Source organism: Phacochoerus africanus, chromosome 5 (genome assembly GCF_016906955.1).
Source record: "Phacochoerus africanus isolate WHEZ1 chromosome 5, ROS_Pafr_v1, whole genome shotgun sequence".
In the NCBI taxonomy this organism is placed as follows: domain Eukaryota; kingdom Metazoa; phylum Chordata; class Mammalia; order Artiodactyla; family Suidae; genus Phacochoerus; species Phacochoerus africanus.
In genome coordinates this window covers 119061971-119074935 of record NC_062548.1, presented here as the reverse complement: position 1 = coordinate 119074935, position 12965 = coordinate 119061971, and the positions used below count along the sequence as shown (strand labels likewise).

Sequence of the window (12965 nt, the reverse complement as noted above, 5' to 3'; positions counted from 1 at the left end):
TGCCCTGTGAAACCATCAGTGCCCTCACATTCATGCCAATGACTGACACTTAAAAAAAAAAAAAAAAAAGAATAAAAGGGATCAAGTAATTCCAATTAAAGATGATCTCTTGAAATAAGAAATTTCTTTCTTAACTCATTCTTCCTTTTCAGTATCTTCTGCCTAGTGTTTTTGAGCCACAAAATAAGGCTTTTTTTTTTAAGGGTCTATAGTTTTCTTCTAAAATCATAAAAGCTGTCTTTCGTAGTCTTCTGATGACTTAATTTCCTTTTCTTCTTAGGTATTCTCCTGAAAGAAAACAGAAGGTGGTTACTATTTATGAACAGTACATTATCACAGTATGATTCATTCATTCCTTTATTCCATAAACGTTTGTCAGTGACTATTATGTACAAAGCACTGTGCTAAGTACTTGGAGATACGAGGATGACTGGAGAGTAAAGACCCAATCCCTGACCTCAAGGAGTTCACTGTTTTCTATAAATATAACTGTTTCCTAGAATCTTTCATAATGGTCATAATTCTTTATTTCCAAAATTTTCTATAATTATCATGTATAAATTTTGATAGAGAAAAATGTAATTAAAAGAAAAACAAGGGAAGAATAGCAGAAGTAATGAGACACGAGGCAAGTGAGTGGCTCCCAAGTGGATGTCCACCTTATCCATCCCTCACGAGCAGCAGTCATTTCCCAGACAGCCTCTCCCTTCCCAGAGCAGTGAGATCTTAGTGGAATGACGCCAGCCTTTCCGAACTAACACACATTTCTTCGGAGTGTTTTGTGGCCCTAAGTACTCTTTAGTGCCAGCCACAGAAGTCAGGTAACTACTCTAGTTTTCCCCATAGGAGACTTGGGGAAGGGAATTAGCCTGGGCACCCACTGACAGGATAGAGTCTGGCCTCTTTTTAGGCTAACTGCCCATTTTCCTAGTCTTGTCTTTTTAGGACTGAACCTGTGGCATATGGAAGTTGCTGGGCTAGGGGTCTAATTAGAGCTACAGCTGCTGGCCTGTGCCACAGCCACAGCAATGATGGATCCCAGCCTACCACAGCTTGCGGTAATGCTGAATCCTTAACTCACTGAGCAAGAACAGGGATCAAACCCACACCTTCACGGACACTACATCAGGTTCTTAACTCCCTGAGCCACAATGGGAACTCCCTAGCCTTGTTTTCTGGGTAACTTTGATAATCAGCCCAGATATACAAGTCTCTGTTCTGCGCTCCTGCTCTTCACTACTGAAACCGAACCTCCCTTAAATCCTGATACCTGCTCAGGAAAGGTCTTTGGTGCTGGCAATTGCCTGTTCCTCCCATGTTGGAGTTTATTCCTTCTGGGAGGTGCTTCCTAAGTCGTGTCTTGCCCAGGCTCAGTACTTTTTGCTCCCAGAATACCTCATTGCCAGCTGTGTAGAATGGTTTATGACAGTCCATGCCAGGGAACTATTTATGACAACCGTGACAGTCTGTACACATACACCTTTGTGTGTGATTTCTGTGATGGTAGTTAAGTTCTCAGTCTTTTAGTGTTTTTTTTTTTTTTTTTTAAGGCACAGAACACAGTAATCACCAACAAGCTGGCTCACTGTAATTTCTTTTTCTGTGACTGGCCCTTTTTCAAAGGGTAGCCCCCAGCAGCCACATCTCTCCTTGTTTACCCTGCCTTCCCTGACCTCTAAGCTAACTGATATAAGGGTAAGCCATATGACCAAGACTTGCCAGGGAGTTCCTGTCGTGGCTCAGTGGTTAATGAATCCGACTAGGAACCATGAGGTTGCGTGTTTGATCCCTGGCCTTGCTCAGTGGGTTAAAGGATCCGGCATTGCTGTGAGCTGTGGTGTAGGTCGCAGATGTGTCTCGGATCCTGCATTGCTGTGGCTGTGGCATAGGCTGGAGACTATAGCTCCAATTAGACGCCTAGCCTGGGAACCTCCACACGCTTCGGGTGCGGCCCTAAAAAGACAAAAAAAAAAAAAAAGACTTGTCAGATCAGGGTTCTAAAAGAAATTAAGAGATAGGATGTAAGGCTTGGCCACAACACTACCAGGTAAGGAGGCAGTTTGCAATTCGATGAACAAAGCTGATCCTCTTAGGAGGAGAAACTAGAAAGGAGTCCTAGCAGTGTTCCCATCCCCGGAATCCATTTTCCCTCCGGCTCAGTCACACTCCACCCTTCCAGTGGCTGTGTAAGTCACCTCAGTATCCTTCCAACAAATTCCTCCTTTCTGCCCTAGCTGGCTTTAGTGGCTTATTTGCAATCAGAAGACCAGACTATCATAGGGAACAAAGACAAGCCCTGGGAGACAAACTTACCCAGCTTCTCTGTGGCTTCCACACAGACACTGGGATACATGCCGTTAGTGTAAGTTGCCACAAGAAGATACAGATGGGTCTTCACAACAACCACACCAGTGTTTTCCTGGACAAGAATAAAACAGAATGCCCTTCTCTTGGTTCTAATCACAGGACTAGCAGTTATACTCCAGCCACATTTTTCACCCTTTTCTGACTTCCACAGTCATATATTTGTTTTTGGACTCTCCACTCTTTTTCACTAATTTAGTTGTCTTTCAGACTGCTGTAATAACAGCATGTGTACTTTGAAAAAAGCTCCCCCATTGATTGTAATATACCCCTATCCCAGTGAACAACTGATGTCATGGAAAGGAAATATATTTTGGAATTAGATAGCTCTGGGCTTGAATCTCAGCACCTCTATTTTCTGCCGTATGACTATGGAAGAATTATTTAACCTTGTTAGCTTGTTTCTGATCTGTACATGAGGCTACTTTGTTTATACCATGGGAGAAGTGTGCCTAACCCATAATACAGAGCATCCAGAAATGTCAGTGTTACTCCCTTAGTTCCTTATAGGCAACTGAGACCCAAGAGACTTTTAAATTTCCTTTTTATGGCCACACCTGCAGCATATAGAAGTTCCCAGGCTGGGGTCGAATTGGAGCTGCAGCTGCTGGCCTACACCACAGCCACAGCAGTACAGGATCCTATCCTCATCTGTGACGTACATTACAGCTCATGGCAACACCGGATCCTTAACCTGCTGAGCGAGGCTAGGAATCAAACTTTAGTCCTCATGGAAACAAGTCAGGTTCATTAACCACTGAGCCACAATGGGAACTCCTGCCAAGAGACATTTTAAGCACAAGAGTAGTATCACTTTTTTTTCTTTGGGCCACGCCCAGGGCATGCAGATATTCCCAGGCTAGGGATCAAATCCAAGCCACAGCTGTAACCAGAGCCACAGCAGTGACAATGCCGGCTCCTTAATACAATGAGCCACAAGAGAACTTTTATTTATTTATTTTTTTAAAGAAGGAGAAGGATGCATTATAGGTTCCCCCCACCATGTAACAATCATTAATTGGATTCCATTTGCCCAAAACAGCGGCTTAAGCCTAAATTGAAATGGTTGACTTAAGTGACTGAAAAAGCCTGGAGTAGAAGAGCTCTTAATCCTAGCTTATTACGCCACCAAGACCATGTTTTTCTTCCTCTCTTGCCACTACAGTCCAGGCAAGGTTCAGTTGATAAATTCTGGGATGAAAGTTTCCCAAAATCAGACTCTCTGTTAGTACTTTCTCTTACATATGCCTTCCTGGCACTAGACTGTTATCTCAAACATTGCCATTGCAGTAACAGGCTTAATCTCTTTTAAAGACAGAATCAGCAAAGGCACCAGATATTGAAATCAAATTCTTAAGTTTTTTACCCAGTTGTTTCCAAATCTTGAACACTCACATTCTTAGCATAAAGAGAATAGTCATCTGCCCGGACACATTTGTAGTCTTTCTCCTTGAAATACAATCCTTCCCTTCTGGCTTTCAAAGGGTTCTTGGCAAATACATTCACAAGTGTTCGGATATCACTGGGCATTACCTGCAGAGGTTAAATAGACCAGAGGTTGGCAAACCATGGTGGGCTGGCAAAATTTGGCCCACTACCAGTTTTTGCAGGCCTGCAAGCTAAGAATGGTTTTTATATTTTTAAGTAGTTGGGGAAAAAATCAAAACAGTAATTTTTTTGATATGTAAAAATTATATAAAATTCAAATTTCAGTGTTCATAAGGTTTTATTAGGACATAGTCACTCTCATTCTTTTATGTATTGTCTACAGCATACCCCATGGGTCTTTACAGAAAAAGTTTTAAACTCTTATGTCCAAACCCAAACTTGTTTTTTCTTACACTAAATCCTGGTGATGCTACACAAAGGCTCCGCTCCTGGAGTTTGATGAGGGCTGCACAATCCACATGCTTTGTTCCTAGGAGGGTATCTAACAGTAAGTTCTGCAAATGGCTCATGCTCCCTCAGCTCTGAAAAACGGAACTGCAGTTGAAAATGACCTGCTCTGGCTTTTAAAAGGCCCTATGAACACAAATATTGTTAAGACACTCTGGACAGTTTTAATATCCACAATGTGCACTTTGAAAAGATGAAGAGTGATGAGAGTTCCTTTGTGGCAAGTGGCTTAAGGATCCAGCATTGTCACTGCAGCCGCTTGGTTGCTACTGAGGTGTAAATTCAATCCTGGGAACTTCCACGTGTCCCAGGTGTGCGCCCCCCCTCCAAAAGAAGAGTGAAAACGGTGGGCCATCATCCAGTGTCCACCAATACGCAAAGAAGAAAATAGAATCATGGAAAGGTTATGAGTTTGGAAAAAATCATAGCTCATAATTTTCTAGCTACGTCAATGGTTTGCGTAAGAATCATTTAGGATTAAAAATTTATAGGTATGTATGACTGGGTCACTTTGTTGTACAGTAGAAATTGACAGAACAATGTAAATCAACTATAATAGGAAAAAAAAAAAACCCTAAAAACAAATTAAAAAAATGTAAACCCTGACGAAACAGAGAACTATGGAGGTAAACAAGATTAAATTATGAGAAATGCTGGTCATGAGTCCTCACGTTCCTTTTCAGCTCAGTAGCATCAGCACCAACAATGAAACTGATCAAAACCCCAAGGGATTCAAAACAACTTAAGGCACCTAAGGTGACATTTCCCGCACAAATCCCCAACTCTTCTTGGACCGTCTTCAAGAGGACAAACTCCACAAACAGGCGTCCCTTGCCCGCCACTCCCTTTGTGGTGATTTGGCCAACGGGGGGGGGGGGAAGGGGGGAGAAGCGGTGTTCCCTGGAGCAGAGGTTACTGAGGCGAGAGAGGGAGGTTAGTATCCAGTCTGGTTGCCTGGGAAGATGCACAGGATGCACACAATGCTTGGGTGAGCGCGAGGGGACGCTAGGTAAAGTGACCAGCCTCTAGGGAAGGAGCCAGCGATCGTCCAAGGGCCTCACCAACAGCGCAGGCGCCCGTTAACGGACGCGGGGGAGGCGGGGCGAGAGGGCGACGTGCCCAGCTATTGGCTACGCCAGCTGCTCGTCCCCGAGAAGCGCTATGACTCGGTCCGCAAAGCGCCACCTGCCTCCGGCGCCGGCGCTCGGGATTTCTGAGTTCTCGCTCCGCGGGCCGGGGCTCCGGGGGTGTACGTGCGCGGGGTGCAGGAAGGCAGAGGCCGAGTCCCCGGACCAGGTGGTCCTGCAGAATTCGGAATCCTCCGCCCGTCTGGGCGCCCTCTGCCCACCTTGGCGCCAAGCGGACTCGTTGACGTCCGCTGCGGCGGAGGGGTCGCGCGGGGCCCTACGTTGGAATCAGTAGACGCGAAAAGTTCTTATTCGCGGAGGCGGCCGGCTCGTTTTCTCGCGGCAGCCGACGACTCAGGGGCCGTGGGCTCTCGGGTTGGGTCCTCGCATGGTGCAGGGGAGCAGAAGGGCCTGCTAGTCTTGGGAGGGGAGCTGAGGTACCTGTCGTGGCCTGCAGTTTCCCCGCCAGCGGGGCGGAGGCCGCACACACCTTGCTGACGGGGTGGGAGGGGAGGGCCGGGTTTGTGGGTGCTGTAGGTCTGCGACGGGCGCAAGCCTCAGGCACAGTCAGGACGGGTTGCGGTTTGGGCCTGTCAAAGCATGAAGAAAGGCAGATTTTGTTCAGGAGCCCTTCCTTCTCTAACAGGCTTAACCTGTGTGTGCTTCAGCAGCCAGAAAGCTGCAGCTGTGCCCATTCGAAGTCAGAAAACTACAAATACGCCTCCTAGAGGCTAGGCTGATAATTGGCTACACCGGCTGGAATGGGCGATGCTGTGCGAAGCTTGAAATTCTTGGGGGCGGCGGGCGGATAGGTCCGAAGATCTATGCTTAGAGGAAGCTGTCTCTGAAGACATCAGTAGAAACCTGTAGTGAAGGCTTCTCTTGTTAGGGAAAGCGTATATATTTAATGTTCAGAGTCTCTTCCACGTCCGTTTATGGTTACAGATAATTGCTTATTAATTAAACAGAAGGGAGAATAAATGTGAATTCTCAGTACTAAGCAAGCTAATCTTTTAGTTTTTCTAGGGGCTCTGTTTTTTTGTGACCACAATGAAAAATTTAGACGATGATCTGATAAATGGCAAACTTCCCAAGCTCAGGAACTCAAAAGAATGGTTGGAGCCACAGCCACTTTCTTTCATGGAGGTACAATAGGATGGCATTTTGAAGTTTTATACTTGGGTCGTTGCATTGAGAAGTGGCTTAGGCTGAATATATTATTTTTGTATGTTTCTGTCGTCAAAATGAACACATTCAGTACCCCCGAAAAGTTTCTTCATTGTGTCCCTTTGTAATCCATCCCTGCCTTTCTCTAATTATAGTTTCTTTTGAATTAAAAAAAAAATTTTTTTTTTGGCTGTACCCACAGCGTGGGGAAGTTTCCGAGCCAAGGATGAAACCCAAACCACAGCTATGGCAAAGCCAGATCTTTAACCTGCTGAGCCCCACGGGAAAGTCCTAAAATTTTTTATTCAAATGGAATTTTATGGTGTGTGTTCTTTTTGTCTGGCTTCTTTCACGCAGTATAATTACTTTGCAATTCATCCATGTCGTTGCATGTATCAGTACTTCATGCTTTTTCATTTCTTTTTTATGCCGAATCCTGTATATCCCAGTTTGTCCATTCTATTGTTGGATATTTAGGTTGTTTACAGTTTTTGGCTATAGCAAAGTTAGGAACATTCATGTACATGTCTTTGTATGGATATATGTTTTCATTACTCTTGGGTAAATATCTAGTTGTGAAATGGCTAGGTTGTATGCTAAATGGATTTAACTTTATGAAACTGCCAAACTGTTTTCCCAAAGTTTTTTTTATTATTTTTTAATTTTTTGTCTTTTTGCTATTTCTTTGGGCCGCTTCCGAGGCATATGGAGGTTCCCAGGCTAGGGGTCTAATCGGAGCCTACACCAGAGCCACAGCACCTTGGAATCCGAGCTGCGTCTGCAACCTACACCATAGCTCACAGCAATGCCAGAACCTTAACCCACTGAGCAAGGCCAGGGATCAACCCTACAACCTCATGGTTCCTAGTCAGATTCATTAACCACTGCACCATGATGGGATCTCCTCCCAAAGTTATTTTATATTTCCACTAGCAGTGTATGAGAGTTCCAGCATTTCATATCCTAGCCGACATTTGGTGTAGTTTTTGCGCGTGCGCGTGTTTATGTATGCAATCTTTCTAAATCATATAGAGTGACATTTTACTTTTTTTTTTTTTTTTTTTGGCTGTGCTTGTGGCATACAGAAATTCCTGGGCCAGAGATTGAACCCAAGCCAGGGCAGTGACAAGGCCAGATCCTTAACTGCTAGGTCACCAGGGAACTCCATCTCATTGTGTTTTTGTGTTTTGTCTTTTTTCCACAGCTGCACCCATGGCATATGGAGGTTCCCAGGGGTCAAATCGGAGCTGTAGCTGCTGGCTTACACCACAGCCACAGCAATGCCAGATTTGAGCCACGTCTGTGACCTACACCACATCTCAGGGCAACTCTGGATCCCTAACCCACTGAGCAAAGCTAGGGGTTGAACCCACGTCCTCATGGATATTAGTTGGGTTTGTTAACCACTGAGCCACGACGGGAACTCCCCTCATTGTGTTTTTAATTTGCATTTCTCTAGTGACTAAGGATGTTGAGGATATTTTCATGTCTTATTTGAGTTTAGAGTTAGACACATTTGAGTGTGAATTCTGGGCTCAGTGTACGATTTTCTAGGTTTGCTTTCTTTTGCTTAACTCCCTTGAGCCTTAATTTCCTTGTGTGTTAAAGGAAGGGTTACTTCTTAGATTTTGAGACTTTTACTCTTTTGTGTTGGAAAACGAGTAGTGCAACTGTAGACAACTAATGCCAATTTGAGAATATTTTATTTTTATGTAATTATGAGAGGATTTCAAAGCCCCATTCCATCTTTCACTTTGGCAATCTTTTATTATTAATTATTTTTTTCCATTGCAGAAAAATTTTAGCATAAAAGCCATTTCTTAAATGTATACTTTGATGGAGTTCCCGTCGTGGCGCAGTGGTTAACAAATCTGACTAGGAACCATGAGGTTGCGGGTTCAATCCCTGGCCTTGCTCAGTGGGTTAAGGATCTGGCATTGCCATGAGCTGTGGTGTGGGTCACAGATGTGGCTTGGATCCCGCGTTGCTGTGGCTCTGGTGTAGGCCAGTGGCTATAGCTCCGATTGGACCCCTATCCTGGGAACCTCCATATGCTCCATGGGAGTGGTTCAAGAAAAGACAAAAAAAAAAAAAGTGTATAATTTGATGGCATGAATTACATTCACATGTATGCTAGAAATCAACTTTTTAGTAATTTTTTTCTTTTCGGTCTTTTTAGGGCCAAACCCGTGGCACATGGAAGTTCCCAAGCTAGGGGTCTAATCGGAGCTATAGCTGCCAGCCTGCACCACATCTGCAGCAACGCAGGATCTGAGCCACATCTGCAACCTGTACCAGGGCTCTTGGCAATGCTGGATGCTTAACTCGCTGAGCAAGGCCAGTTCTCATGGGTACTTGTCAGGTTCATTACCACTGAGCCATGGAAACTCCAACCTCTTGTATTTTCTGGCAGATATTTAATTGTGGAAGATTTGTTATGAATTGGAAAATTTTAATTTTATGAACTGTTTCCTAAAGATTGTATTGCTTTAAAATATTGAAAATATGACTTGTTTATTAAAAAATTTACTAATATTTGATAGCTCTAATGACTAAGTGACTTCAAATAGAATCCATTAATGACTAAGTGAATTCAGATAGAGGCCTGATTGTATCACTTTATTGGATGTGAAAAGAGATGGGTTTTACCTACCGTGTGACTCTTGGCAAGTCATTTGACCATCATGGAACTCAAAATGTCTGTGACCTGCCGTAGAATGAACTGTAGCTGAGAGAAGAAAGACTCAGCTCTTTTGAAAGTACTTGATGATATATGATTTAAGGTAGAAAAATGGAACTTAAAGAGAACTTTCCAGGGATATGTATGTCACCAAAATATTATGAGTCTAGGTAGTGGTATTAATAGAATTTTAAAAATATTTGATTTTCAAAGTTTCATTCTGTCATTTTAGGTGTTAGCCAAAGAAGATATTGATGCAGCTATTCAGTCAGTATTATACAGAGAAAATTATGTAATTAAGGTAAGAATTGGCTATAGAATGTCTCTCAGTTAAAAAAAACTTATTTTTCCATTTTAGATGTAGTACACTGTCATTATAAAAACTTTAGAAAACATTTAAAACACTCATTAGCCTTTACATTTGGCTTTAATCTCTGAGATTTTTTAAAATATACTTTTCTTCATATACTTTGTGGGGATTCCTTATAAGAGTTTCCTCCTGCTCACTTGTTTCTTCATTTTAGTGGGGTCTGTGGAGTCGCTGTGTATTCTTAACAGCTTTAAGAGTTATTATGGGGACACACTAACCAATTATTACTCAGGTGAACATAGGTAAGAACAAGGCTTTAGCTGTAGCAGGATGGGCTTAATTATAAGACAAGATATCCTTGTGAAGTATATAAAACATTGGAGTGAGTAACTTTTTTTTTTTGTCTTTTTTGCTATTTCTTTGGGCCGCTCCCGTGGCATATGGAGGTTCCCAGGCTAGGGGTCCAATCGGAGCTGTAGCTGCTGGCCTGCACCACAGCCAGAGCAACGCAGGATCCGAGCCACGTCTGCAACCCACGCCACAGGTCACAGCAACGCTGGATCCTTAACCTACTGAACAAGGCCAGGGATCGAACCCACAACCTCATGGTTCCTAGTGGGATTCGTTAACCACTGACCCACGACGGGAACTCCCCCTATTTTTATTTTGTAAGAATTTTATTTGGAGTTGTTTAAAAAGGAAAGGAGGAGGTCCTGCTGTGGCACAGTGGGATCCACTGCATCTCTGTAGCATCAGGACGCAAGTTCAATCCTTGTCTGGCACAGTGGATTATAAGAATCTGGCGTTGCCCCATTGCAGTGTAGGTTACAACTGCAGCTCAGATCTGATTCCTGGCCCAGGAATTCCATATGCCGCATGGTGGCTAAAGAAGAAAAATAAAAAAGGAAAGAAACTATTTATTAAGAATGATTGAAATGTTTGGTTGAAGCTGGGGAGGGATAGGGCCTGAAGAAGATCTCAGTTTTTTTGGGTTTTTTTTGTCTTTTTAGGGCCACACCTTGGGCATATGGAAGTTCCAAGGCTAGGGGTCAAATCGGAGCTGCAGCTACTGGCCTACACCACAGCCACAGCAACAGTCGGATCTGAGACATGTCTGCAACTTACACCACAGCTCATGGCTATGCCGGACCTTTGATCCACTGAGTGAGGACAGGGATCGAACCCATGTCCTCATGGATACTAGTTGGGGCCGTTTCTGCTAAGCCATCATGGGAACTTCAGGATTTTTTTTTTTAACTCAGTTGATTTTACTGTATTTATAGTTGTACAGCCATCATCACAACCTAATTTTTCAACATTTCCATCCCAAACCCCCAGCCCGTCACCCCCAAACCTGTCTCCTGTGGTAACAGTAAGTTTTTCAAAGTCTGTACATCAGTTTCTGTTCTGCAAGGAAGTTCATTTTGTCCTTTTTTTAGATTTCCCATATAAGTGATATGACATTTGTGTCTGTCTAACTTCACCTTAGCATGATAATTTCTAGGTCCATCCATGTTGCCGCAAGTGCCATTATTTCATTCCTTTTTATGGCTGAGTAATACACCATTGTTTATATGTACCACATCTTTATCCACTCCTCTGTCAATGGACACGTAGGATCCTTCCATGTCTTGGCTATTGTATATAGTGCTGCAGTGAACACTGGTGTGCAAGTATCTTTTTGAGTCAGTTTTCTCTGGATAGATGCCCAGGAGTGGGGTTGCTGGATCAAGTGATAATTCTGTTTTTAGTTTTTTGAGGAATCTCCATACTATTTTCTATAGTGGTTGTACCACTTTACATTCCCACCAGCAGTGTAAGAGGGTTTGCTTTTCTCCACATCCTCTCCAGTATTTATTGCTTATAGACTTTTTGATGATGGCCATTCTGGCTGGTGTATGGTAGTGCCTCATAGTAGTTTTAATTTGCATTTCTCTAGTAATTAGCGATGTTGAATATCTTTTCATGTGTTTTTTGGCCATCTCTATGTCTTCTTTGGAAAACTGTTTAGATCTTGTGCCCGTTTTTGGGATGGGGTTGTTTGTTTTTTTGGTATTCAGCTGCAGGAAGTGTTTATATATTTTGGACATTAATCCCTTGTCAGTTGCTTCATTTGCAGATATTTCTCCCATTCCGTGGGTTGTCTCTTGGGCTTTTATTTTTTGTCTTTTTAGGGCTGCACCTGCAGCATTTCGAGGTTCCCAGACTAGGGATCAAATCAGAGCTGTAGCTGCCAGCCTACGCCACAGCCATGCCAATGCTGGATCTGAGCCACACCTGCAACCTACACCATAGCTCACAGCAACAGAGGATCCTTAATCCACTGAGCGAGTCCAGGGATTGAACCTGCGTCCTCGTGGATACTAGTAAGGTTCATTTCTGCTGATCCACGATGGAAACTCCTGTCTTTTCATTTTGTTTAGGGTTTCCTTTGCTGTGCAAAAACTTTTAAGTTTAATTAGGTCTCATTCCTCTAGGAGGTGGATCTGAGAAGATATTGCTGTGGTTTATGTCAGAGAGTGTTCAGCCTATGTTTTCCTCTAAGAGTTTTATAGTATCTGGTTGTATATTTAGCTTTAATTCATTTTGACCGTGTGTGTGTGTGTGTGTGTGTGTGTGTAAGGTGTTAGGTAGTATTCTAATTTCATTCTTTTACATGTAGCTGTCCAGTTCTCCCAGCACCACTCCTTTGTCATAGATTAGGTAACTGTAGGTGCATGGGTTTAATTCTGGGCTTCTTGTCTTGTTCCACTGATCTAGATTTGTGTTTTTGTGCCAGTACTCTTTTGTTTTGATGACTGTAGCTTTGTAGTATCGTCTGAAGTCAGGGGGCCTGATTCCTCCAGCCTCATTTTCCTTTCTCAGAATGGCTTCGGCTATTCTGGGTCTTTTGTGCTTCCAAACAAACTTTAAAATATTTTGTTCGAGTTCTGTGAAAAATGTCCTTGGTAATTTGATAGGGATTGCATTGAATCTGTAGATTGCCTTTGGTAGTATAGTCATTTTGACAATATTGATTCTTCCAGTCCAAGAGCATGGTATATTTTTCCATCTGCTTGTGTCATCTTTGATTTCTTTCATCAGCATCTTGTAGTTTTCAGAGTATAGGTCTTTTGTCTCTTTCGGTAGGTTTATTCCAAGGCATTTTATTCTTTTTGGTGTGATGGTAAATGGGATTGTTTCCCTATTTCTGATCTTTCATTGTTAGTATATAGAAATGCTGTCAATTTCTATGTATTAGTTTTGTATCCTTCAACTTTACCAAATTCACTGATGAGCTCTAAGTTTTCAGGTAGCATTTTTAGGATTTTCTAGGTATAGTATCATGTCAACTGCAGTAATAATTTTACTTTTCTAATTTGGATTACTTTTATTTCTCTTTTTAAGATTGTTAGCAGTTGCGTTATAAATTGTGGTGATC

At 42.8% G+C, this 12965-nt stretch overlaps 2 protein-coding genes across 7 annotated transcripts in view; one reads left to right on the top strand and one right to left on the bottom strand.

The window, feature by feature from the left end:
* Positions 1-201: 201 nt before the first annotated feature.
* Positions 202-4725, bottom strand: PFN4 (profilin family member 4). The gene is made up of 4 exons (XM_047779237.1): positions 4206-4725; positions 3760-3897; positions 2314-2419; positions 202-288 (listed from the first exon to the last, which is right to left on the bottom strand). The coding sequence occupies exons 1-4, from the start codon at positions 4320-4322 to the stop codon at positions 260-262; spliced, it is 390 nt and encodes a 129-aa protein (XP_047635193.1). The 5' UTR covers positions 4323-4725; the 3' UTR covers positions 202-259.
* Positions 4726-5415: 690 nt separating this feature from the next.
* Positions 5416-12965, top strand: part of FAM228B (family with sequence similarity 228 member B) — a 36158-nt gene continuing 28608 nt past the window's right edge. For 3 of the 6 annotated variants that reach the window (XM_047782539.1, XM_047782536.1, XM_047782541.1), the window contains exons 1-2: positions 5416-6533; positions 9467-9535. In XM_047782539.1, the coding sequence (XP_047638495.1) occupies positions 6438-6533; positions 9467-9535 (165 nt within the window). In that variant the 5' untranslated portion in view covers positions 5416-6437. The remainder of the gene's footprint in view (positions 6534-9466; positions 9536-12965) is intronic. The other 3 variants (XM_047782537.1, XM_047782538.1, XM_047782540.1) reach the window with 3 other exon arrangements.